The sequence below is a fragment of the Calliphora vicina genome, chromosome 5 (genome assembly GCF_958450345.1).
Source record: "Calliphora vicina chromosome 5, idCalVici1.1, whole genome shotgun sequence".
NCBI lineage: Eukaryota > Metazoa > Arthropoda > Insecta > Diptera > Calliphoridae > Calliphora > Calliphora vicina.
This window is the reverse complement of record NC_088784.1, coordinates 17,357,386-17,382,448: the sequence shown is the minus strand read 5'-3', so window position 1 is coordinate 17,382,448 and position 25,063 is coordinate 17,357,386. Positions and strand designations below refer to the sequence as shown.

The 25,063-nt window shown below is 27.1% G+C and overlaps 1 protein-coding gene across 2 annotated transcripts; it reads right to left on the bottom strand.

The window, feature by feature from the left end:
- Positions 1-7,262: 7,262 nt before the first annotated feature.
- On the bottom strand, positions 7,263-23,734 carry alka (alkaliphile). Of its 2 annotated transcripts, XM_065512322.1 has the most exons (9): positions 23,004-23,734; positions 16,373-16,449; positions 15,379-15,478; positions 13,533-13,687; positions 9,858-10,013; positions 8,765-9,135; positions 8,555-8,683; positions 7,701-7,805; positions 7,263-7,634 (listed from the first exon to the last, which is right to left on the bottom strand). In XM_065512322.1, the coding sequence occupies exons 1-9, from the start codon at positions 23,060-23,062 to the stop codon at positions 7,434-7,436; spliced, it is 1,353 nt and encodes a 450-aa protein (XP_065368394.1). In that variant the 5' UTR covers positions 23,063-23,734; the 3' UTR covers positions 7,263-7,433. The 2 variants fall into 2 exon arrangements, with proteins under 2 accessions (XP_065368394.1, XP_065368395.1); XM_065512323.1 differs by lacking the exon at positions 23,004-23,734 and having other exon boundaries at positions 13,533-13,682; positions 16,373-16,405.
- Between the last annotated feature and the right edge of the window lie 1,329 nt (positions 23,735-25,063).

Here is a 25,063-nt window from a genome sequence, read left to right as displayed (position 1 = left end):
ATAATGTGTTGCATTTTTAAAGATCACAATACATAGAACAAAAATCATTACCATTTATGCAATTCTCTTTTATGTAGCTTCGAAATATTATAAAACTATACTTTTTGCTTACATAAAAAGTGGTGCATTTCTAACCTTTGATAAAATTGAGGGTGAAACATGTAGCATATATTCAGGGTTTTAGGGTAACATTATTAGAAAAGAACACGACCAAACTACGAATAAATATATCATTTATGCCAGAAAAGAAAACACCATAAGTTTGTTGTTAAAAACCTAAGTCTTGCAACAACAGAATACACGTAAATCAATGTACATATTTTGAGTTTTTATATAAGTAATCGATTTTTAGTCAGAAATATGAGTGATCACAGATGGAGCTCCTTTTCTTGATTAAACGCTTATTGGCCAAGTTATTAACGAATTTAGATACTTTTAGTTTTTATATAAAAAATCGATTTTTGGTCAGAAATATGAGTGATCACAGATCGAGGTCCTTTTCTTGATTAAACGCTTAATGGCCAAGTTATAAGCGAATTTAGAAATTTTGAGTTTTTCTTGATTAAACGCTTATTGGCCAAGTTATTAACGAATTTAGATACTTTTAGTTTTTATATAAAAAATCGATTTTTGGTCAGAAATATGAGTGATCACAGATCGAGGTCCTTTTCTTGATTAAACGCTTAATGGCCAAGTTATAAGCGAATTTAGAAATTTTGAGTTTTTCTTGATTAAACGCTTATTGGCCAAGTTATAAGCGAATTAAGATATTTTGAGTTTTTATATAAAAAATCGATTTTTAGTCAGAAATATGAGTGATCACAGATCGAGCTGCTTTTCTTGATTAAACGCTTATTGGCCAAGTTATAAGCGAATTTAGATATTTTGAGTTTTTATATAAAAAATCGATTTTTGTTCAGAACTATGAGTGATCACAGATCGAGCTCCTTTTCTTTATTCAACGCTTATTGGCCAAGTTATTAGCGAATTTAGATATTTTGAGTTTTTATATAAACAAATCGCTTTTTAGTCAGAAATATGATTGATCACAGATCGAGCTGCTTTTCTTGATTAAACGCTTATTGGCCAAGTTATTAGCGAATTTAGATATTTTGAATTTTTATATAAAAAATCGATTTTTTGTCAGAAATATGAGTGATCACAGATCGAGGTCCTTTTCTTGATTAAACGGTTATTGGCCGAGTTATAAGCGAATTTAGATATTTTTAGTTTTTATGTAATAAATCGATTTTCGATCGAGCTCCTTTTCTTGATTAAACGCTTAGTGGCCAAGTTATTAGCGAATTTAGATATTTTTAGTTTTTATATAAAAAATTGATTTTTAGTCAGAAATATGAGTGATCACAGATCGAGGTTCTTTTCTTGATTAAACGCTTATTGGCCAAGTTATTAGCGAATTATAGATATTTTGAGTTTTTATATAAAAAATCGTTTTTTTATCACAGATCGAGCTTTTTTTTTTGAGTTGTTGGATATATCGAAAAAAAATTTGCCTTATAAATTTTTCTTTCAGTAAAAACTTAAATTGGATTACTATGAACATTTAAACAAGAAATTAGCCAAATCGGTGCAGCCGTTATTCGATTTTGGATAAATCGAAAAAAGTGGGCGTAAAAGTCTGCGTTGGACTGTATCCAACATTTAAAAAAAATGTCTAAATCGGTCCGGCCATTCTCAAGTGATGCAATTACCAACGAACGACATTTGATTTTTATTTATATAGATTTCCTTCCTTGTTTAAATTAGGATTTTAAGTTTTTTTTTCAAAAATTGAATATTACAGAAACTTTGAAAAAAACTTTGGTCAAAAACTCACATACAAATCTTCGTCCCCCCTACCCGGAAAAAACTTTTTCATGGCATCACTGTTGCTTGATAAAACAGTGATGCCAAACAAGCTTTACTAAACATGCTGCAGTGTTGAAAAATTACTGCTTTTACGTTTATAGTTTTCAATTTCAAAGTTTAGTTTTGTTCTATACGTTAAAACTGAAACACATTTTCTTTTGAAAATTATCGACAATTTACTTTATTGAAATTAAAATAAATTTCTCTTTTTTTTATATACATTCTTCGTTAAACAATAATTTTTATTCCTTTTAAATCCTCATACATATTCTTGTTATTTATTAACTATATGTAGTTGATTTTAATGCAAATTAAAAGCATTTGCTAGTTATTACTAATAATATTTGCAAATTGTTTTATTTTTTATTTTTTTTAAATTTATAATAATATAAACCTGGTTTATATGAAATAAAATAACTACAAAGTAAATAATATTTAAAATTATACTTAATTGATAATTTGATTATCATATTTTTCAATTACAATTACATATAAATTCCAAAAAATATGGTATAAAAAGCTTTTAAGGCTTTAGGCATTTGGTTTATGTTTGTTAATTATTATTATTATTATTTGTATTAATTATTTAACTAGCTATTAGTAGGTTAAAAAGTGCTTAAAGTTTTATTTTTAGTTATTTTAGGTATGTATTTTCTTTTTAGTAGAGTTTTGTTTTGTTTATTTCACTTTCCTTGTCGTTTATTCGATTGTACATTAGTTAAAAATATTTTATTTTACATTACTTAAAAACTAAAGTATTGTTTACAAAAGTACTTATGCAAAATTTGTTTTTATGTTAAATTAACAAGTGTTTGTTAAAGTAAAGTTTTCTTTTTCTTTTGGTTTCGTTTACCTGGTGTATAATAATGTGCGTTTAATTGGCAAAAAAGCTATAAAAAATATTTTCCTAAATATTCTATAATATTATAATTTTTTTGGTTGTTTTATACAAATTATTGTTTATTTTTATTTTTTATATTTATATATATTAAGAAGCACCAAATTTCTATTTATTTCAAGTTATTTATTCAATTCACATTGCATTGTAGCAGTTGTTTTCAAGTGTTGCCTAAATGTAAACATTAGGTAGACAACACTTACAAAATTTTACCGTTGTTTATTAAATGTCACAGCAGAGATGGAAAAGTTAATACAAAAAAAGATGCCTAAATGTAAACATTAGGTAGACAACACTTACAAAATTGTTACCGTTGTTTATCAAATGTCACAGCAGAGATGGAAAAGTTGATACAATTTTTAGTATTTTTTTTAACATCTTAGTTAATAAAATATAATTACAAATATATTTTTTAATAATTTTAAAAATGAAGTAAACATTTAAGTTTTACCAACACCCCTAATTCTGAACTTTATGACAATAACAAAATTATAACAAAACTGAACATTTTAAAACTTTTGTATGAAAATTCTTATTAAGAACATGTTTGTTATAATTTTTTCATTGTCATAATGTTCGGAATACGGGGTTAAAAAAACAATATTTTAGATTTATTTAGTTTTGTTATCAAAACACCAGTTACTGTTTCCATCTCTGCATAGCATATCAATTTATATTGAATGCTGAATTTATAAAAAGAAGAAAAGTTAATATTTTACAATTAATAACTTTACAATACCTTATGAATTGACTAATAGTGTTTAACATATAAAACATTTTAAAATGTTTGTTGCATTTCACAGTTGGTGATGAGGTGTATATTGTATTTTATTGTTTGAAAACCTGGAGGTTTCTTTTTATAATATTTTCTAGTTAAAAAGTTTAAAATTAAACTTTTATTAAAAAGGTGAAAAATTGTTTAATTATAAAAGAATTTAAAAGTTGATTATATATCCCGGTTTATATGAACATTTTTTTTACCCCGGAAAATTTTCAGAACTTTTCAGAATAAAAAAAAGATTTTGGTGAAAACAAAATTTATGAAAGAAATAAAATTTGGGTAAAATAATATTTTTCCTGACGACTTAGTTTAAACAAAATGGGAAATAAATAATTTTTTTACAAATGCTTAAAGATTTTTTAAAAAATCCTCAAATATTTTGAAAATTTAATTCCATTTTATTGGAAACTCATATTTTTTAAAATTATTTAAATAATATAGAAATTAAAACCCGTTTTAATGATTTATTCCTAACTTACAAATATTTAAAGTATTTTACTCATTCATTTGGAATAAATTTTATTAAAAAGTTCGATTTTTTTGTACGCAAACGTTGACTGAACTTTTGATGGTGTTTCTTTAATATTTTCCAATTAATTATTTGGCATTACTGTCTTTTACTCTCAATAAAGATGCCATACTTTCATAAAATTTCCAATTATGTAGTTGCCATTACTGTTATTTACTCTCAATAGAGAGGCAGACAAATACCGTTAAATATTGCAAGAAAATGTAAACAAAGTGGAAATGCATAATTTTCTTACAATATTTTTAAAGATTTATAAGAAGTTCTCAAATATTTCGAAAAAATTAATTCAATTCATTTATAAAGTTTTACAAATTTTAAAATTTCAAATCCATTTTGATGTTTTTTTTTTCCTAACTTACAAATATTTAAAGTAAATTCTTAATTATTTTGAAATGCTTAATTCAATTCTCGTTGAAAATTTAAAAATTTAAATTAAAATTTTAAATAACAAAGTCCACATAAATATTTTATTTAATATTAATAAAGATTTTTAAAAAATGCTGAAATATTTTCATTCTCTTATAAAGTTATAAAATTTTTTGAATTTTAAAATTTAAATTAAAAATTTTGAAATTTTTTTTTAAAGATTTTTAAAAAATTCTTAAATATTTCGAAAAGCTCCAAATCCAAATCCATTCTCTTATAAAGTTATAAATTTTTTTAAATCTAAATAAAAAATTTTAAAATTGTTGTTGTTAAAATTTAAATTAAATTTTTTTAAAAACCAAAAAAATTAAAAAAACATAGTCGTAAATTTCATAAAGATTTTAAAAAAATTTAAAATATTTAGAAAAACTTAAATCCATACTCTTATAAAGTTTTACAATTTTTAAACATTTTTTGAATTTTTTAAATTTTTTAAATTTAAATTAAAAATTTTTAAAAAATAAAAAAAAAAATTTTGAATTTAACTTAAATTAAAAAATTTTAAAAACAAAGTCGTCTTAAATTTCTTACAAATTTATAAAGATTTTGAAAAAAAATCCTCAAATATTTCGAAAAGCTTAATTCCATACTCATTTAAAGTTTTAAAATTTTTTGAATTTTCAAATTTAAATAATTTTTTTTTAAAAAAACAAAAAAAAAAATTGGAATTTTAAATAATTTTTTTTTTTGAAAAACAAACAAAAAAAATTGGAATTTTAAAATTTTAATTAAAAATTTTGAAAAAACAAAGTCGAGTTTTTTATTAAATTCATAAAGATTTTTAATAAATTCTTAATTCCATACTCTTACAAATAGTTCGAAAAGCTTAATTGGATACTCTTATAAAGTTTTAAATTTTTTTAAGTTTTAAATTAAAAATTTTGAAAAAATAAAAAAAAAATTTTTGAATTTAACTTAAATTAAAAAATTTTAAAAACAAAGTCGTCTTAAATTTCTTACAAATTTATATAGATTTTGATAAAAAATCCTCAAATAATTCAAAAAGCTTAATTCCATACTCTTTAAGTCTTAAAATTTTTTGAATTTTCAAATTTAAAAAATTTTTTTTTAAAAAAACAAACAAAAAAAATTGGAATTTTAGAATTTGAATTAAAAATTTTGGAAAAACAAAGTCGACTTTTTTTTAAATTCATAAAGATTTTTAATAAATTCTTAATTCCATACTCTTACAAATAGTTTGAAAAGCTTAATTGGATACTCTTATAAAGTTTTACATTTTTTTTGGATTTTTTAAATTTAAATTAATAATTCATAAAGATTTTTTAAAAAAATCTCAAAAATTTCGAAAAGCCTAATTCCATACTATTATAAAGTTTTAAAAATTTAAATAAAAAATTTTTAAAAATCAAAATCGTTTAAATTTCATACAACTTTTAAAAAATTCTGAAAAATTTCGAAAGCTTAATTCCATACTATTATAAAGTTTTATAATTTTTTTGAATTTTACAATTTAAATAAAAAATTTTGAAACAATAAAATTTTTTTTTTTTTTGAATTTTAAAATTTTGAAAAAAAAGTATTAGCAGACTTTACAAATTTGTAAAGATTTTTAACAAATTCTCAAATATTTTAAAAAGCTTAATTCCATAATCATATTTTTTTAAAATTTAAACACATTTTAATGATTTTTTTTCCTCCTAAATTACAAAATTTGTAATAAAATTTTAAAATTTATATTAAAAATATAAAAAAAAAATTAAATAACATAGACAACTTAAATAATTTGCTTAGAAATTCATGAAGATTTTTAAAAAGCTGCCTAATATTTCGAAATATTTAATTGAATTCAATTTTACTAATTTTTAAAATTAGTAAAAATATAAAATTTCAAATTTTAAAAATTTTAATTTTTTTTTACAAATTAGAAAAATTAAAACCCTTTTTTATAATTTGTTATAATTTTTCATAAAGATTTTTTAAAAAATTCTCAAAAATTTCGAAAAGCTGAATTCAATACTATTATAAAGTTTTAAAATTTAAATAAAAAAATTTTAAAAAACAAAATCGTTTAAATTTCATACAAATTCATAAGACATTTAAAAAATTTCGAAAAGCTTAATTCCATACTATTATAAAGTTTTACAATTTTTTTGAATTTTAAAATTTAAATAAAAAATTTTGAACCAAAAAAATTTTTTTTGGAATTTTAAAAATTTGAAAAAACAGTATTAAAATATCTTAGAAATTCGTAAAGATTTTTAACAAATAAAGTTTTAAATTTTTTTAAAATTTAAACACATTTTAATGATTTTTTTTCTCCTAAATTACAAAATTTGTAATAAAATTTTAAAATTTATATTAAAAATATAAAAAAAAATTAAATAACATAGACAACTTAAATAATTTGCTTAGAAATTCATGAAGATTTTTAAAAAGCTGCCTAATATTTCGAAATATTTAATTGAATTCAATTTTACTAATTTTTAAAATTAGTAAAAATATAAAATTTAAAATTTTAAAAATTTTAATTTTTTTTTACAAATTAGAAAAATTAAAACCCTTTTTTATAATTTGTTCCTAACTTATAAATATTTCAAGTAAATAAATATAATTTATTATAAAATTGTTATAAACTATAAGAAAATTTTAAAAAATAAAGTCGTTATAAATTCTTAAGGTTTTTTTTCGAATTTCCAAATATTCATTTAAATTAAATTAAAAAGTTTTATGCGTTTAACAAATTTTAAAATTTCAAAAATTTTTTTTCTATTGAAATTTTTTTAAATTTAATTTAAAAATTTTTTGAAAATTATTTTAAAATTTATATAAAAAATATGTTTATTGTTTATATTCGTTCTAAGCATTTTAAGCCGTGTTTTTGTTTTAATGTGTGTAATTTAAGCCATTACTAAAGCTTTAAGTGTTTTTTAACGGAGTCCAGACAGATGTGCTCTGGAACTCCCTAAATCCTAGGATGACTTCATCAGCAATATGGGCCAGTATAAAAGGACAAAGACAAAAAATAATATGGGAAATACGGCACGTGATACTTTGTCGATTTCACGCCACATTATCTTCTCTACGCCGGTGTCTATGTCCGTCCAGGCCACCGAAAGTAAACTTTGTCGCCGGGCCGGCTTGGGTGGACCACCATTGCCCTGTAAGGAGGTCTAAAGCAACATAAAAGTAGAAATTTTGATAGTTATGCTAGTTTTTAATTGAGATGCTTTTCTTACCTGGCCCGGTGTTGTGGGAGTTTGTGTGGCCTTGCGTGATCTTACCGCTCCACCTTCCCAGCTAGCTACCGTTGCACATTGACCTTTTTCCATGTTGCTGATGCGCTAGAATGTAAAGTGGTAATTTGTTTAGTTTTATATACAATTTAAAGAAATAAAGTTATAAATCTGAGTGTTTAGTTTAAAAAGTAGGCATCATAATAAAGTTAAAGGCTTTGTAAAAGCTTAATCTGCTTTTACACACATCAATTTTTGCAATCGCAGCTTTTTTGGTTGCAGATCTGTGAATCAGTGCTATTACAAACGCTCCCAATGTGTCCGAAACTAACAATACACAATTATTCTAACAGAAACTGTTTTAACAAATTTTGCCTAGAATTTTCTGTGTGAACACAACAAATTTTGCCTAAACAATTCTGCATGCGATACAGACACTTTAATTTTTCTATAGAAACAATTTACTATGTCAAATTCAATGTTAAAAGTTCTAGTAACCCCCGTCATGACAAGACATCAATTGGTTCACGCAGAGAACAATTTTTTGTTCGCACATGAATTTGCCTGGTGTAGACAAGTCTTGTCCATGTTAAGTTCTAGTGCGAACAACGATATCAGAACAATTGTTCGCACAACTATATGCTATTTTAATATAAAAAGACTGCCTCTTTTAAAAAATACAATGAAAACTATGAACATGAACATCGAAACGTTTTCCCCACACCGAAAAACATGAACAAATTAATGTCCGTTATTCTGGCGCCATTTTGTTTTATTTTGCTCACAAAACGATGGCTTGTCAAGACGTGGCGTTAGAAATAATTAAAGTGACACTTTCTTTATACATTGTTTCTTACCATTGGCAACGTTTTGGGTATTTTGTTAACCTGATATTGATATTGGACATCTAAAACTTTAACCACTACAAATTCAGCTAAGGCCGCAAATACCGACACCATACAACCCGCCATCCATAAATCTAAAGCCTGAAAATGAAAAAAAATAAACAAAATAAAATTGAGATGCTGAAACAAAAGTTAACAAATTTTGTAATAATAATTTCCAACCTTAACATAGGCCACAGGTGGTATATCCGCTCTCAGGCCGGTAAACATGGTCACCAACGTTAGCATACAGGTAACCAGCAATGTTACCCTGCCCGGTATGGCATCCAGACCCAGCCAAAAGCTAAACCAAGACAGCATGACAACCAGTGAAGAGGGTGCAAATGTCTGGATCAAATGATGGCCAATTTGTCGCTCGAAACGAAAGTATACGGTTAAACGGGAAAAGTTGCCCACCTTTTCGGGCATATAACCATCGCTCTCCTCCAGCTCTAAGGGCTGGCCCAAGTTATATTGCAAGAGTTTTAGCTCTGGATTCAATGTAACGCCCGAATCGGACCAACGTAATTTCACTTTTTTATTGTTTGATGAGACTTTTTTTGGAATGGGGAATATAAGAAAATTAAATTATTTTTAAGAGAATTAACGAATAAAGTTATTAATTAGTTAAAAAGTTGCTTTAAAAATAAAGACTATTAGGTTTCTTGCCCCCATGTCTTGATAAATATGTCAGGTCTTCAGCTCAGACAACTTTGTGTTGACCCCTCGTCTTAACAAGACATATATTTGTTCACACAGCGAACTATTTGTTGGCCGCACATGAATTTGTCTCGCATGGACATTTAATGTCGATGTTATATTTTTGTTCGCACAACTATGTCTAACATAGAATGTCATTTTTACACAAAAATACCGTTATTTAAAAAAAAAAACTACAATGAAAACTATGAACATGAACATCGAAATGTTTTCTACGATGGCTTGTCAAGACGTAGGGACAAAACTTCAGCTCTGACAACTTTGACCACACAAACGTCATTAAATGTTATGATAAGTCTTTGTCAACTTTAGACACGGGGTAAAAAAAACATTTATGGGTCGATTATGGATGGCAACCGAATTTCAGTTGCCTAAATGGTATTACAGATGGCAACTGGCAGCATCATTTTCTGTTGCCAAATGGCAACCAGAAATTTGTGGGTACCCTCTGGCAACGCAACTGAAGTTCGGTTGTCATCCATAATTGACACATTAAATTCTTAAAGTTTTTTTTTTTTTTTAAATTTAAAGTGTTTCAAATATTTAAAATACTTACAACTTTCTATGTATATGGGACACACTTGTATGTCCATGGGATATAATTGAAATTCCATTTGACAGGCTATAATCGCATGCATACGTGCTGCATAACGTACGGTCTTATTTTTATACAAAGTCACCGAGGTAAATTTGTGGGTTAAAGTGGCAATTTCTAAAAATAAAACAAGAGAGAGAAAAAAAAGAAAAGGCAAACGGGGAAAAAGAACGGGGGGAGAAAACAACATTGGCATGTTTTTAACATTTTAATTACACTCAAAAACGAAATTATAGAAAACAAATGTCTAATACAAGAGGAAAAAAAGCAGAATTTATTTATTTTTTTTTTGTATGTTGTGTAAAACAGGTCAACAAGAAAACATTGGTTTTGGCGCCAGAAAAGAAATGTCAACAATGATTTGTTAAAGTGAAGTTGCTAGAATTTTCTTATAGAACAAGTATAGGAGTTTCTGGTACAATGTTCTCAGATACTCTGATACAATGTTCTCAGATTCTCTGATGCAATTTATCTTAGTCGGACCTCTTAAATCGTTTAATAAAAGAATATAAACATTTCTGAGGCTTAATTTAGTATTTTAAAAAAAATCTTGAATTCCCGGGAATGAAAACATTTTCTTAATATTTCCCGGAATGAAAAAAGTCCTGAAAATTTGGAACATTAATTATCTGATAACAACTTTTTAGATTTCCATTAAACTTTTTTAACTCCCAAAGTCCCGGTCCACACTGTGAAACATTTGCTGCAAAACATTTGAGTTTGATGATGAGAGGGGAAAGAGGAATGAAAAAGGGAACTTTGTTTCATGTACATGAAGTTTTTGTTGAGTATGTCATCCACATTTATTCGAAATGTCAAAAACTGAAAAGCAAAAACTTCACTGTGTGGACACGAAAAGAGAATTTAAAAATGTTTTGCAGCAAATGTTTCACAGTGTGGACCGGGACAAACTAATGTTTTTTTGTATTTTCTGTCTTTTTAAATAAATTAAAATTAAATACTTACTTATGATAAAATGCAAAAAAGCGTAAATGTTTTAAATGAATTTTTTAAAATGATTAAAGGATTTTCATAAGAAAGAAAATTTTGAGATTTAATTTCTTCTTTAGAGAAGCAAATAAACAAATTTTAATTAAAATCTCTATATAAATAACATAATTTAGAAAATATTCTGTTTAAAATCATTAAAGCCACCATTTTGTTTAAGACTTAAGGTAAACTAGCGGTTTTTTGAACAATTGGCAGCATTTTCTTTAGTTTATCTTTCTCTCTCTAATTCTTTGTGTTTTCTTTAACAAAAACAAAGCCACCATTTTCTTTAAGACTTAAATTAAAGTAGCTGTTTTGTTTAACAATTGTTAGCATTTTCTTCAATTACTCTTTCTCTCTCTCTAATTCTATGTGTTTTCTTTAACATAAACAAAGCCACCATTTGGTTTAAGACTTAAAGCAAAGTAGCGGTTATTTCAAGGCGAATTCATTAAATAAATTCGCCTTGGGTTATTTAAACAATTGTTTGCATTTTCAAACTCTTCCTCTTTCTCTAATTCTCTGTGCTTTCTTTAATATAAACAAAGCCATCATTTTGTTTAAGACTTAAAGCAAACTAGCTGTTTTTTGAACAATTGGCAGCATTTTCTTTAGTCTATCTTTCTCTCTCTTATTCTTTGTGTTTTTTCTTTAACATAAACAAAGCCACCATTTTCTTTAAGACTTAAATCAAAGTAGCTGTTTTGTTTAACAATTGTTAGCATTTTCTTCAATTACTCTTTCTCTCTCTAATTCTATGTGTTTTCTTTAACATAAACAAAGCCACCATTTGGTTTAAGACTTAAAGCAAAGTAGCGGTTATTTCAAGGCGAATTCATTAAATAAATTCGCCTTGGGTTATTTAAACAATTGTTTGCATTTTCTAACTCTTCCTCTTTCTCTCTTTAATTCTCTGTGTTTTCTTTAACATAAACAAAGCCACCATTTTGTACAGCTTAAAGCAACTAGATTTATTGTAAACAATTGGCAGCTTAATTTTCATGTAATCTTTCTCTCTCTCTCTCTTTCTTTTCTTTATTATGAAAATCCTTTTGTTTATTGGTATCAATTAAAGCATATTTTTACAATAAGCCACATAAGTACATAAAATTGTTTAATTAATTAAATAAATAAATAAAATCATATGTTACTTATAAACACACAACACTTCACCACAAAATTTCGTCTTGACAAATTTATTAACACAACAAAAACAACAAACACAGTTATAGGGTAAAATTGCTAGCTTTAAGTATACTGGAACTTAGTTTTTGCCATTTGCTTTTAAATACGACAAGGATTTTTACAAAACTTAAAGGATTGAATAAGATTTCTGCAAATATTACGGACAAAAACAATTTGGGGAAAAGTATTGTGTTTTTAATTTTGATAATAAATCATAATAAAAAGTGTTAAAGTTGTAATAGCTGGCTGGCTGGCTGAGAGCTGGGCTGATATTTGGGTGCAATTATTTAAAGGGGAGATTTGGTGTTTTGAAATTTTAGCCAATTGTAGGTTTAAATTAAAACTAATAAAACAATTGTTAAGTGATTTTAAAAGGGAAAAGTTTTTATTTAAAAAAAAATATATATAAAACAAGAAATAATATTGAAAAAATCCAAACAACTAACACTAATAAATATTGCAGTAAAGCTTACAGTGGAACAATTGCTAAGCTAGCAATTGTTCCACGGTTTTTTTCTATATAAAAAAATATAAAATAAAACTTAAAATAAAATTATGTGTAATATGTGTACATTGGACGATAATTAACGACAAATAGCAGTTGAAAACAGTTGGATTTTTTTATATGGTTTTGGTTTTGTACATCTCCCCCAAAGAAAAAAAAAAATATATAGATGAAACAATAGAATGATGAATTGATAATTAACGCGTTTTTGGACAAATATGCTGAATTGATTGATTGATTGTATTGTATTGAATTGAGAAATTATTATTTGTTTTAATTTATTTATTTAGAGTTATTTATTATTGTGTGTATACTTAAAGTTTTGTTTAGATGGAAGTTTTTCTTCTCTCTTTCATGTTTGTCGCGTAGCAGAGAATTTGCTGAAATATAGGGACTTCCGAATCCTAGTTGGTTTGGGTTCATACATATTTTATTTATTGGTTTTCGATTATATGTATTTTTTAATAGGTTTTGTTAAATATTTTTTGTTGTTGTTGTAGCAAGGCGTTGTTTTATTACATTATACATTTGATTTTTGGTTCATATTTGTGTTGTTTAGTGGTGGAGGTCGTGGTTATTATTGTTAGAATTTTTATTTTTATTATTAATTTTTTTTTTTGAAAAAAAATATTTCAAATAAAAAAAATTAAAAAAAAAAGAAAATGAAAAATTAATAAATTTTGTTAAACATTACAAAATGAATAGAGAAATAAAAGAATATATGTATGTAAAAATATATCAATAAATATTGAAATGTTAAAAAAATATATTTGAATGATGGACTCTACCCACAGTTGACATTTAAATAATATATAGTTTGCCATTTAATAATTATGTTAACACTTAATAAATAATAAAATCATAATGTTTACAAAAAAAATTAAGCAAAATGCAAAATGGCGATTTTGTTTGGCAAAATTTTGAGAATATTTTATGAAAAGCAAATCGCAACTTACCAGCTATTTTTGAATTGAGAAAATATGGATCCGGCTGCCAAAGATTATCGAAAAATTCTGGAAGTAGTGTTACATAATCGTCGCCTTCTTCGAAAATATCATCGGATATTTCTAATCTAGATTCTAACCATTTCTGATGTATAAACATATCTACTCTAAATGAAAGAAACGAAATCATTAGTAAAATAAAATATGTTATCGATAACAGCCAAATTTTCTTTAGAAAAATTCGCATAATATCAATAACTGGAGAATATTTAATAGAAAATTTCTTTAATATCGATAACATTATCAACTTGAGAATTTTTTATGACATTTTTTATGTTATCGATAACTTGACAATTTTCTTTAGCATATTATTCCTGCTATCGATAACTTTACAATTTTCTTTAGAAAATTATTCCTGTTATCGATATGTTGAAAATTTATTTTAGAACATTTTTCATGTTACCGATAACTTGACTATTTTCTTTAGAAAATGGTTCATGTTATCCTCAACTTGACAATTTTCTTTAGAAAATATTTTGTTTTTTATCGATAACTTGACTATTTTCTTTAGAAAATTGTTCATGTTATTGATAAATTGACAATTTTCTTTAGAAAATGTTTTGTTATCGATAACTAGAGAATATATTCATGTTGAATTTTCGTTAGAAAATTTTTTATGTTATCGATAACTGCAGAATTTTTCACAAGAAAAATTTTCTAAAGAAAAATTTCAAGTTATCGATAACTTTACAAATTTATCGAAACCTTCAGAATTTTTTTTAGACAACCGATAACCGATATCTTGACAATTTTCTTTAGCAAATTTTGCATGTTATCGATGTTCCTTAGAACATTTTTCATGTTATCGATAACTTTACAATTTTCTTTAGACAATTTAACAGGTTATCGATAACTTGATAATTTTCTTTAGAAATTTTTTCATGTTATCGATAACTGGAGAATTTTTTTATAAAATTTTTCATGTTATCGATAACTTGACGATTTTCTTTAGAGAATTTTTCAGTTATCGATAATTTGAAAATTGTTTTTCGAGAATTTTTCATGTTATCGATAACTTGACAATTTTTTTTAGAAAATGTTTCATGTTATCGATAACTCAAGAATTTTCTTTAGAACATTTTTCATATTATCGATAACTGGAGAAGATTCTTTAGAAGATTTTTCATGTTATCGATAACTTGACAATTTTCTTTAAAAAATGTTTCATGTTATCGATAACTTCACAATTTTCTTTAGAAAATTTTTCATGTTATCGATAACTTGACATTTTCTTTTGAAAATTGTTCATGTTATCGATAATTGGAGAATTTTCTATAAACAATTTTTCATGTTATCGATAATTGGAGAATTTTCTATAAACAATTTTTCATGTTATCGATAATTGGAGAATTTTCTATAGAAAATTTTTCATGTTATCGATAATTGGAGAATTTTCTATAGAAAAATTTTCATGTTATCGATAATTGGAGAATTTTTTTTAGAAAAATTTTCATGTTATCGATAATTGGAGAATTTTCTATAGAAAATTTTTTCATGTTATCGATAATTGGAGAATTTTCTATAAAAAAATGTTCATGTTATCGATAATTGGAGAATTTTTTTTAGACAAATTTTTCATGTTATCGATAATTGGAGAATTTTCTATAGAACATTTTTTGACAATTTTCTTTAGAAGATTGTTCATGTTATCGCTATCTTGATACTTTATCATGTTATCGATAACTGGCGAATTCATGTTATCGATAACTTGACAATTTTCATTAGAAAAATGTTCATGTTAATGATATCTCTTAAATTATAATTTTTTTGTTTTCTTTAATAACTTTGAAAAACCTACCGAAAGTCCATATCCTCTACATTGATTGAATTTATATCTACTACAAAAATACTAAAATCTACGATAACTGGAGAGCCCTTTCTTGAAGGTGGCCGTATTTCTGCAAACAAAAAAAACAACAATAAAATAATGAATTTAAATATTAAATGAACAATTTACTTCAAAACAATTGTCTAAATTAAAATTAATGCATACAATAAGAAGTCATTAAAAAATACCGGTTCATTTAGAAAGGAAACGGAAATTTAACAAGCATGACCCTGGTATTCACCAAACAAATGTCTGGCTCGTGCTCTCTCACTCTTGTTCTCTCTATCTTTATATTTCTTTAAAAAAAAAATCAATAAGAGTTTTGCATTAAATTTACGGTTATTGCTAACACAATAATCGCTGTATGTGTGTAACTGGTGGGTGTTTTGTTGTGTTGTAGGTGTAAATTTCACGTGCACTTATACAACAACGCAACAACAACAATAACAAAATGAAAACAAAACAAAGGAAATACATAAATAAACTGTGATTCGCCAAAGTATTCGTGTTAACAGTCATTATCAGGGATCGTACAACTCTTTTTTTTTTTGTTCGTATTATAAAGCTGTTGTTGTGTTCTTCCTCTTTTTTACATTTATTTTCGGGGTGTCCATGTAAATCAATTGTTTGTTGTTTTGTGTAAAGGAGTTAATGTGTAGAGGACAAGTGTGTGTGAGAGTGTGTTTGCATTAAAAGACCTTGAGTCACAGTGTCAAGTTCAATGCAAATTTGTTAAATTCCTAATTTTTTTTTTGTGTTTGGATTATGCACACACATTTTAAAATCAATATTCCACCTTAACAAAAAGTTAAACTTGAATTTTTTGTTTAAAGAATACGAAAAAAAAAAAATGTGAAAATTTTAAAATATTCAAGTACATTTGTATATGATTATTAGTTATTTTTCGGCTACACGTCATGTATGCAAATTTATCATTTCCCTTGCTAAGAATACAAAAACTTACCCTTGACATAATTAGGCGGTAATACCACTCTTGGCTTTGCTGTATAATTTACATTGGCTTCCGTAGATTCGGTTAACCTGCAATACAAACAAAAGGATAGACATTAGTTTTATTAATTATTATTTATAATTACACAATTTTTTTAAACATTGTTTTATGATTTCATTTGTTTTAATGTGTCATCATAAACTGTTATGTCAGTAATACAAATGCTTTATCTGCAAATAGTTCATAATTAAAATTTTATTATTTGGGTAATGTATTTGCTAAGTAAATTATACACTCAACGGAATTTGTTTAAAAGTAAAGTAATAATAAAGAAAATTCCCCAGTTATAGATATTATGAAAAATTTTCTAAAAAAAATGATAATGTTATCGATAACATGAAACATTTTCTAAAGAAAATTCTTCAGTTATCGATAAAAGGAAACATTTTCTAAAGAAAATTCTCCAGGAAAAATTATCTAATGAAAATTCTACAGTTATCGATAACAGCAACATTTTTCTAAAGAAAAATCTCCAGTTATCGATAACAGAAGAAATTTTCTAAAGACAATTCTCCAATTATCGATAGCAGAAAAATTTATAAGAACATTCTTAAGTTATCGATAGCAACAACAATTTTTTAAAGAAAATTCTCCTGTTATCGATAACATATAAAAATTGTCTAAAGAAAATTTACGAGTTATCGATAACATGTACAAATTTACTAAAGAAAAATCTCTAGTTATCGATAACAGGAACATTTTTCTAAAGAAAATTCTCAAGTTATCGATAACAGGAAAAATTTTCTAAAGAAAATTCTCCAATTATCGATAACAGGAAAAATTTTCTAAAGAAAATTCTAAAGTTGTCTAAAGAAAATTTACGAGTTATCGATAACAGGAAAAATTTTCTAAAGAAAATTCTCCAGTTATCGATAACAGGAAAAATTTTCTAAAGAAAATTCTCCAGTTATCGATAACAGGAAAAATTTTCTAAAGAAAATTCTCCAGTTATCGATAACAGGAAAAATTTTCTAAAGAAAATTCTCCAGTTATCGATAACAGGAAAAATTTTCTAAAGAAAATTCTCCAGTTATCGATAACAGGAAAAATTTTCTAAAGAAAATTCTCCAGTTATCGATAACAGGAAAAATGTTCTAAAGAAAATTCTCCAGTTATCGATAACAGGGAAGTATTTCTATAGAAACTTTTTCTGTTATCGGTAACAGGTACTATTTTCTAAAGAAAATTCTCCAGTTATCGATAACATGTAAAAACTTTCTAAAGAAAATTCTCCAGTTATCGATAACATGTAAAAACTTTCTAAAGAAAATTCTTCAGTTATCGATAACAGGAAAAATTTCCTAAAGAAAATTCTCCAGTTATCGATAACAGGAAAAATTTTCTAAAGAAAATTCTCCAGTTATCGATAACAGGAAAAATTTTCTAAAGAAAATTCTAAAGTTATCGATAACAGGAAAAATTTTCTAAAGAAAATTCTCCAGTTATCGATAACAGGAAAAATTTTCTAAAGAAAATTCTCCAGTTATCGATAACAGGAAAAATTTTTTAAAGAAAATTCCCCAGTTATCGATAACAGGAAAAATTTTCTAAAGAAAATTCTCCAGTTATCGATAAGAGGAAAATTTCTCTATAGAAAATTCTTCTGGTATCGATAACATGAAACATTTTTAAAGAAAATTCTTAAGTTATCGATAACAGGAAAATTTTTCTAATTAAAATTCCCCAGTTATCGATAACAGAAAAAATTTTCTAAAGAAAATTCTACAGTTATCTATAACATGTAAAAATTTTCCAAAGAAAATTCTCCAGTTATCGATATCAGGAAATATTATCTAAAGAAAATTCTCCAGTTATCGATAACAGGAACCATTTTCTAAAGAAATTGTTCCAGTTATCGATAACAGGAAAACTTTTCTAGAGAAAATTTATCATGTTTTAGATAACATGAAAGCGGCAAACCAGTATGAAAGGATCATATAGTTTACAGTTCAATTTGTTTTACCATTAAATTTTTTTAAACTGTAATCTTCATATGTTTGCATTTGTATTTATATTCATATGTATATGTATAAGTATGTATATATTGTATTGTATAAATATGAATTTCGTGCTAAGGTAACATTAAATAAAGTTAGGATTTTGTTAACCTTGAGCACTTTGTCAACTGTTTGATATTTTTTTTTTAAACTTATCTAGGTCTAAGAATTATCGATTTTATTCTGTTCCCCACTTTTTGTGTTATTTTTTCAAAATAATATTAAAATTATTCTGCAAATTTTATTTTATTTTCGTGACTTTTTTGTTTGTTTGTTTGCAAAATGGAATTCTGAATTCTATTGCTTTAGCATTAATAGTTTTTCTTACATTTCAACACATAATAGTGGTGAGGGCTTATAATGAGTTATGGCTAGATGATGCCTTGTAATAAGTAACTAGCGTTATTTTGGCCAATAACATTAAATTGTGGAGGTATGTGCCAATTTGTTCGTTGACCTTTTTGTGTGTTTTCCTTCCTATTTTTGGGGGGAAATTATAAAAGAAAGTGTTTTCAACATTTGTATACATATTAAACAATTAAAATTGTGTTTTTAGCTTTTATTTAAGGAGTTTTTTTAATAGCTGATACACTTATTACTATAGTGAATATGAAAAAATGGTTTTCCAATTAGCTAATACCCAGGAAAATGGGTGTTAGTTCCACAATTAGTTCTAGAACGAATGAATATAGCCAGTATTCATTCCTCTTTTGCTTTGGGATCAATGATTTTTATATGAAACTAGTTGATCGCCCTGGCTTCGCCCGGTAGCATTTACTAATGTTAGTTCTTCAATATTCTCCAACTCACGCACACCAACCTGTTGTTATTTATTTACAAATAAAATATCTAAATTTGTACTGCATACTTTAGGGAGCTTTTTTATTACAGTTGACTGGACTCGCAAAAAAAAGAATTTCCGAGTTTTACCCGGAATTTTTGAATTTTTTTCTTTACAAATCATCTCCTGAAAATTTCGAATCGAATAAAAAAAAAATCACGTGATGACATTACATACATGGACCATTTCATTTTTATATATATAGATATAGATTGTCACCTCCAGAACTGATTCTAAAGAAACTGGTCGAGACAGAAATGGAGTACTGCTCTCTTTTCGAATGAATTCAAATACAACATTTGTAAGACGTCCAAAGGGAAGTGTATCATGTACACAATTAAGACAGAAAAGTTTGGCGACGACAATATTATTGTGAGGGGCTATTTTTCAGGGCAATTCATATCATAAAATATATTGTACTATGACTGGAATCGTACACAGATCCATTGAAACGGTGTTATGGATCGTAACCGAGTGGTTACAATTCAATGAGGTACGTGTTTTGAAGTAGCATATCCAATCTCACGATCTCAATCCCATATAAAGCCTATGGGAAATTGTACCGCGAAGGTAGCTTTAGAAGGAAATATTTGAATCTTTAATTGGTTCAATGATTAGTTTAAAGAGTATGTCTATTTAAAAAGTATTATATTAGCTTTAATCGTAGACCTGTTTGTAGTTTAAGATTAGCTTCAAGGGTAGGTGTTTTTAAAGTATTAGATTAGCTTAATTATAGGCCTTTTAAAAGTTTTAGATTAGGTTTAATCATATGACTTTTAAAAGTCTTTGATTAGCATCAATCGTAGGTCTATTTAATGTTTCAGTTGGCTTCTTATATTGGCTTCAAATGTAGGTCCTATTAATGTCTTTATTAGCTTCTTATATTGACTTTAATCGTAGGTAGTTTTAATGCCTAAATTGGCTTCTTATAAAGACTTTAATCGTATGTAATTTAAATATCTAAATTGGCTTCTTATATTGGCTTTAATCGTGGGTCCTTTTAATGTTTAAATTGGCTTCTTCTGCGAGATGGCAGAGTATAATGAGTATCGCATCTTTTAGAATAACCAGGTATTTTAGACGGCACTGCACTCACTAGTAGGATACATCGAGAGATCCATCGAATTCAGCAATTACACACTTTTGGCCTTTCTGGATATAGAAGGGGCCTTCATTAATGTGAAATCTGCAACCATAATATCAGCCCTATATTCCTTAGAACTTGACCATTCCATTATTAGGTTCATTAGGTACCTTCTGAATTTTAGGATCATTTGTTCTAAAATTGGAGCGAATACGATCTCTAGATCTGCCAAAAGAGGTACTCCCCAAGGGATGTCCTATCTCCACTCCTGTGGAACTTGGCTTTAAACTGTCTGCTTAGGAAATTAGATTCCGAAAACTATAAAACTGTCGCATATGCCGTAGCAATGGAAGTTTCAGGGATTTATCTTGGCACTAAATCGCAACGGCTGGAGACGGCACTCTCAGTACTATGTTGATGGAGTACGACAGTATATTGAGTGTAAATCCTAGAAAAACTAAATTTGTACTCAGTGAAGATTAAGATTCCGAACTTTCCGCTCTCCTGACTGACTGACTCTAGATCTGCCAAAAGAGGTAGTCCACAGGTGATGTTCTATCTCCAATCCTGTGGAACTTGGCTTTAAACTGTCTGCTTAGAAAATTAGATTCCGAAAACTATAAAACTGTCGCCTATGCCGTAGCAATGGAAGTTTCAGGGATTCATCTAGGCACTAAATCGCAACGGCTGGAGACGGCACTCGGAGTACTATGTCGATATAGTATCGACAGTAGATTGAGTGTAAATCCTAGAAAAACTAAACTTGTATTGTTCTCAGTGAAGATTAAGATTCCTAACTTTCCGCTATCCTGGCTGAACGGGATTGAACGGAATAAGACAGGCATAATACTTGACAGAAAATTATTCTCTAAACTTAATACTGCGGCAAGAGCATCTTTGGGGCCTCTGTCTGGTGGAGGGCAATGGACAGGGCCTCTAACTGTAAACTCTTTGAAAGGCTATTGCGTACTACACCGATAAAGTCTTTCACATTACTGAACTGGTTGCCAGTAGATCTAATGGCCAAGAAATTGCCACTGAACACGGCCGTTAGACTATGGACATGCTTGCATAAATGGAAGTATTGAAAATCTTCCTGATCATATTGATTACTGCACCCCTAGCCCATTTTTCCTGAGGAACTTCGATTTTTCAATCCCGTCCACTATGGTATAAGATGATGGTCTTTCCCTTGGTTTAATGTTGCTATCCATTTATACGGATGGGTCCTAAAAAGGGGATAGAGTGGGTAAAGGTATCTACATTCCTGAATTTGGGATAAGAATGTCCTTTATAGTCCCCAATGGACGTAGTATTCTATAGACCGAGATATTGGCCATTAGGAGAGCGGCTAACAGGCTCAGATACTTCATATATAAAGCTGCAATTAAATCCTTGATAGGTATTTATTCAACATCAAGTATAGTCCAGGAATGCCGGGCATCTTTAAATGAAATGGCGGGACATTCACCATTTGTAATCACTTGGTGGACACAGGGATGATGATGATGGCAATTGTATTGCTGATATCTTGGCGAGAAGAGGAGCCTTGATGTCGAAAGATGAGATAGCAATTGTATTGCTGATATCTTGGCGAGAAGAGGAGCCTTGATGTCGGTAGATGAGATAGACTTCCTATGCGACATTCCGCTGTCGACGTATAAGGAACGGATAAATAATGAACGTCGTATCTATTTGGTATACAACGAATACGACTTAGCAATATGATGGCGATGATCACCGTGCATTGCACTTTTGGTACCTATGCAGCAAGACTTGGGCTGCCTCTCTAGAATTTCTGTAGAAGTTGTCAGAATGGGGAGGAGGAAAAGACCTTTTTAAACTTTTTTTTTGCAATTGTCCGGCACTGGGTGATCTTTTTTTTTAGGGAAGTGCTCCTTTAGCAACCTCCCCCGATTTATCTGGGAAGGAATTAAGATGCATATATGCCTTTATTAGGAAAAACAGATGGTTAGTAAGACCGGACATGCAAATAGCACCTCATAGTGGACCCGTATCTGTCGCATGATGGTATGCGCTCTTCGAATTCTTCTCTCTTTTAACTTCTGTCTGTAATTTCCCTCTTCTATTACTTCTCACTCTCTGGTAACATAAAGGGAACAAACAAATGGATCCAAGTGAGGTGTACATAAGACGGAAATCTTTGAATGGCTACCTGTGAACCTAACCTAGAAGGACTAAAAAGTGAAGACCTTGCATTTTTTTCGCACTGGTGTATATTGTACTTAAAATGTGATCGTGTAAAGGGGATTTAAGGAACACTTGCGAAAAACACTTTAACCTAAATATAAATATCTTAATCAGGGTGGCGCAGAATGAGCTATATGGTTTGAACTCTTTAGCAGACTGCTGGATTTAATGATTTAATTCCATTAATATAAATAGCTCCTATGTAATTCACACATCGGGAAAAATTAGTATTGTATCGACGAAGTATTGAATAAATTTATTTAAGAATCTTGATTTAAGGTTGGCTACCGTTACTTATTCAGCTAGACTAACGTTACCACTAAGCTGCCGTTACCGAAATAATCCAAATTAGCATTACCGTTGCCTTTGGAAAGTTTCGAATCGGTAACTAACCTTGTTTTTATGGCAGTATTTTTTTAATATTTTCTATATTTTAAGTGTAAAACTTACCACATTAGTATGACACCAAATCCAAATGAGAACATCAGATTCGTATAACGGTCTAACATTATTGTGTTGATGAACAAAAATTGCCGTTAAAAAAAAAATAAAATCGAACAGAAACCAAAAAAAAGGACGATTAAACTAAATTTCAAATCATCTCACTCTTTTGCGTGGCGTTATTTTCATAATTTTTTCAATTTTATTTATTTTCACTTTTGTTTTTTTTTTATTTATTTTTTTTGATTTCTTTGCTGAATTACAAGTTAAGGTTTCTTCTTTTGATTTTCTTGAATAAAAACATTAAGTTTTATTATACAACTTTCTACACATTAAACACAGTTAAGAGTAAAGGCATCTGGGGTTATTAACATTATGTTAGAGAGATATTATTTTATTTTAATTTGAATAGATTTTTCGTTGAATGGTTTTAAACACTTCGTTGTTATAATTGATACTAAATTAAATTAGCTTTTTAAAAAAAAGTAGTATAATTTTATTAGAGTTCACTTTGTTGAGCGAATAATACGATTAGTTAATTTCATTAATAATTACAGGATATGAGCGGCTTTTTAGTTATTTCTTTTTTTTTTAAATTTTTTTGTAATTAATATGATTTCTTTTGATTTTTACTCTTTTTTTATTATTGTACTTTTAAGTATTTGTATTTTATTTAGTTTTGCAACCGTATGCTTAAGTAGTTATTCATTGAATAAACTAACAAATCTAAAGAAAAAACTACATATGTACATTGAATTATCACTGTCTAAAAACTTGGACAAGATAATACTGGTGATAATAAAGATATTCATCTTTTTTTGTTTTACTTTTTTTTTGTTTGATATCCAAAACAAATACTAAAACAAATAACAACTACGTCTATAAAATTTATATTTTGTAAATATTTATCAGACGTAACTGAATTTTTATACCCTACTCTCATATATTTTTAAAATAAAAACCATTTGAATTAAATTACAAATATTCTGTTCATCTATCTCAAAACAGAGGTTTTTAACAAATGCCCAAAACTAAACATATGACAGCACTTATTATTGACAGTTGGTTTGTTTATATGTTTGTTTTGTTGTCAGTTAATGTCATTAGCGGCTTTAATTAAACAAATCAATTGTTATTTATAACTGCTATAAATAAATAAGCAAAATTGTGAAAGTAATCATGTTATAATATAAAAAAAGCGTTATGAAACAAGTATTATTGTTGGATTTGTTTATTTCCCGTCTTTTACATTTGTTTGGTGTTGTTGTTGTTTGATAAAGCAGCTAAAGGAAAGTCAGCAAAATTGCATTTGTTATAAACAATAATTTCAAAAGTTGTTTTTCTGCATTTACAATGTTTAACGTTATCCTTTAAATAATTTCATCGGTACGTTCTGAAATGCAGTAATATTACCATTCCAAATTGCATCACTGCTCCATAATACATATTTAGTTGGCATCACTGCTTTACGTCAAACGTTTTTGTTAGCCCCTGTCTATACTTGACACATATTTATCATAACAATAAATAACGTTTGTTGTCAAGACAAAGTTGAAAAGCATTAACAATTTTGTTATAACGAAGCAATACTACTAATAAATAGAGAATAATGGAGAGACATTTATCATGGCAAAAATTTATCAGGTATAGACATAGGATTCAAACAAAATGTTTGGCAGTGATGACAAATATTTTAGAATCCTTTGCTTCAGAGTGGAGATAAATTCATTATAATAAAGCACAAATTTAATGCATTTGCGAATACATGAATATCACATTAAAAACTACCTTAGAGTAGAAAGAAATATGATTTGCTGATTCATTTTATATATTTATATATATAATATTAAAAAGCTAAAACATTTTTGCAACTTAGTTGTTTTAAAATTATATATTATTATTATTTTATATGCTACATGATTTAAATATACTTTGTAAAATGTTTGTAATAAAAGTAATTTAATGTTAATTTGCATAGCTATAGCGGATTGCTAATTATATGTATCAGCAGTCATATTGTTTTAGTTTCTTTTTATATATTTATTATAATATTTTTCATATTTAATAGA

Coding starts and splice junctions, on each gene's coding strand:
- alka (XM_065512322.1), bottom strand. CDS start 23,062: ATGTTAGACCGTTATACGAATCTGATGTTCTCATTTGGATTTGGTGTC. Junction 15,479..16,372: donor ACCGCCTAATTATGTCAAGG/GTAAGTTTTTGT, acceptor TTTTGTTTGCAG/AAATACGGCCACCTTCAAGA. Junction 10,014..13,532: donor TCTCAATTCAAAAATAGCTG/GTAAGTTGCGAT, acceptor TTTTATTTTTAG/AAATTGCCACTTTAACCCAC.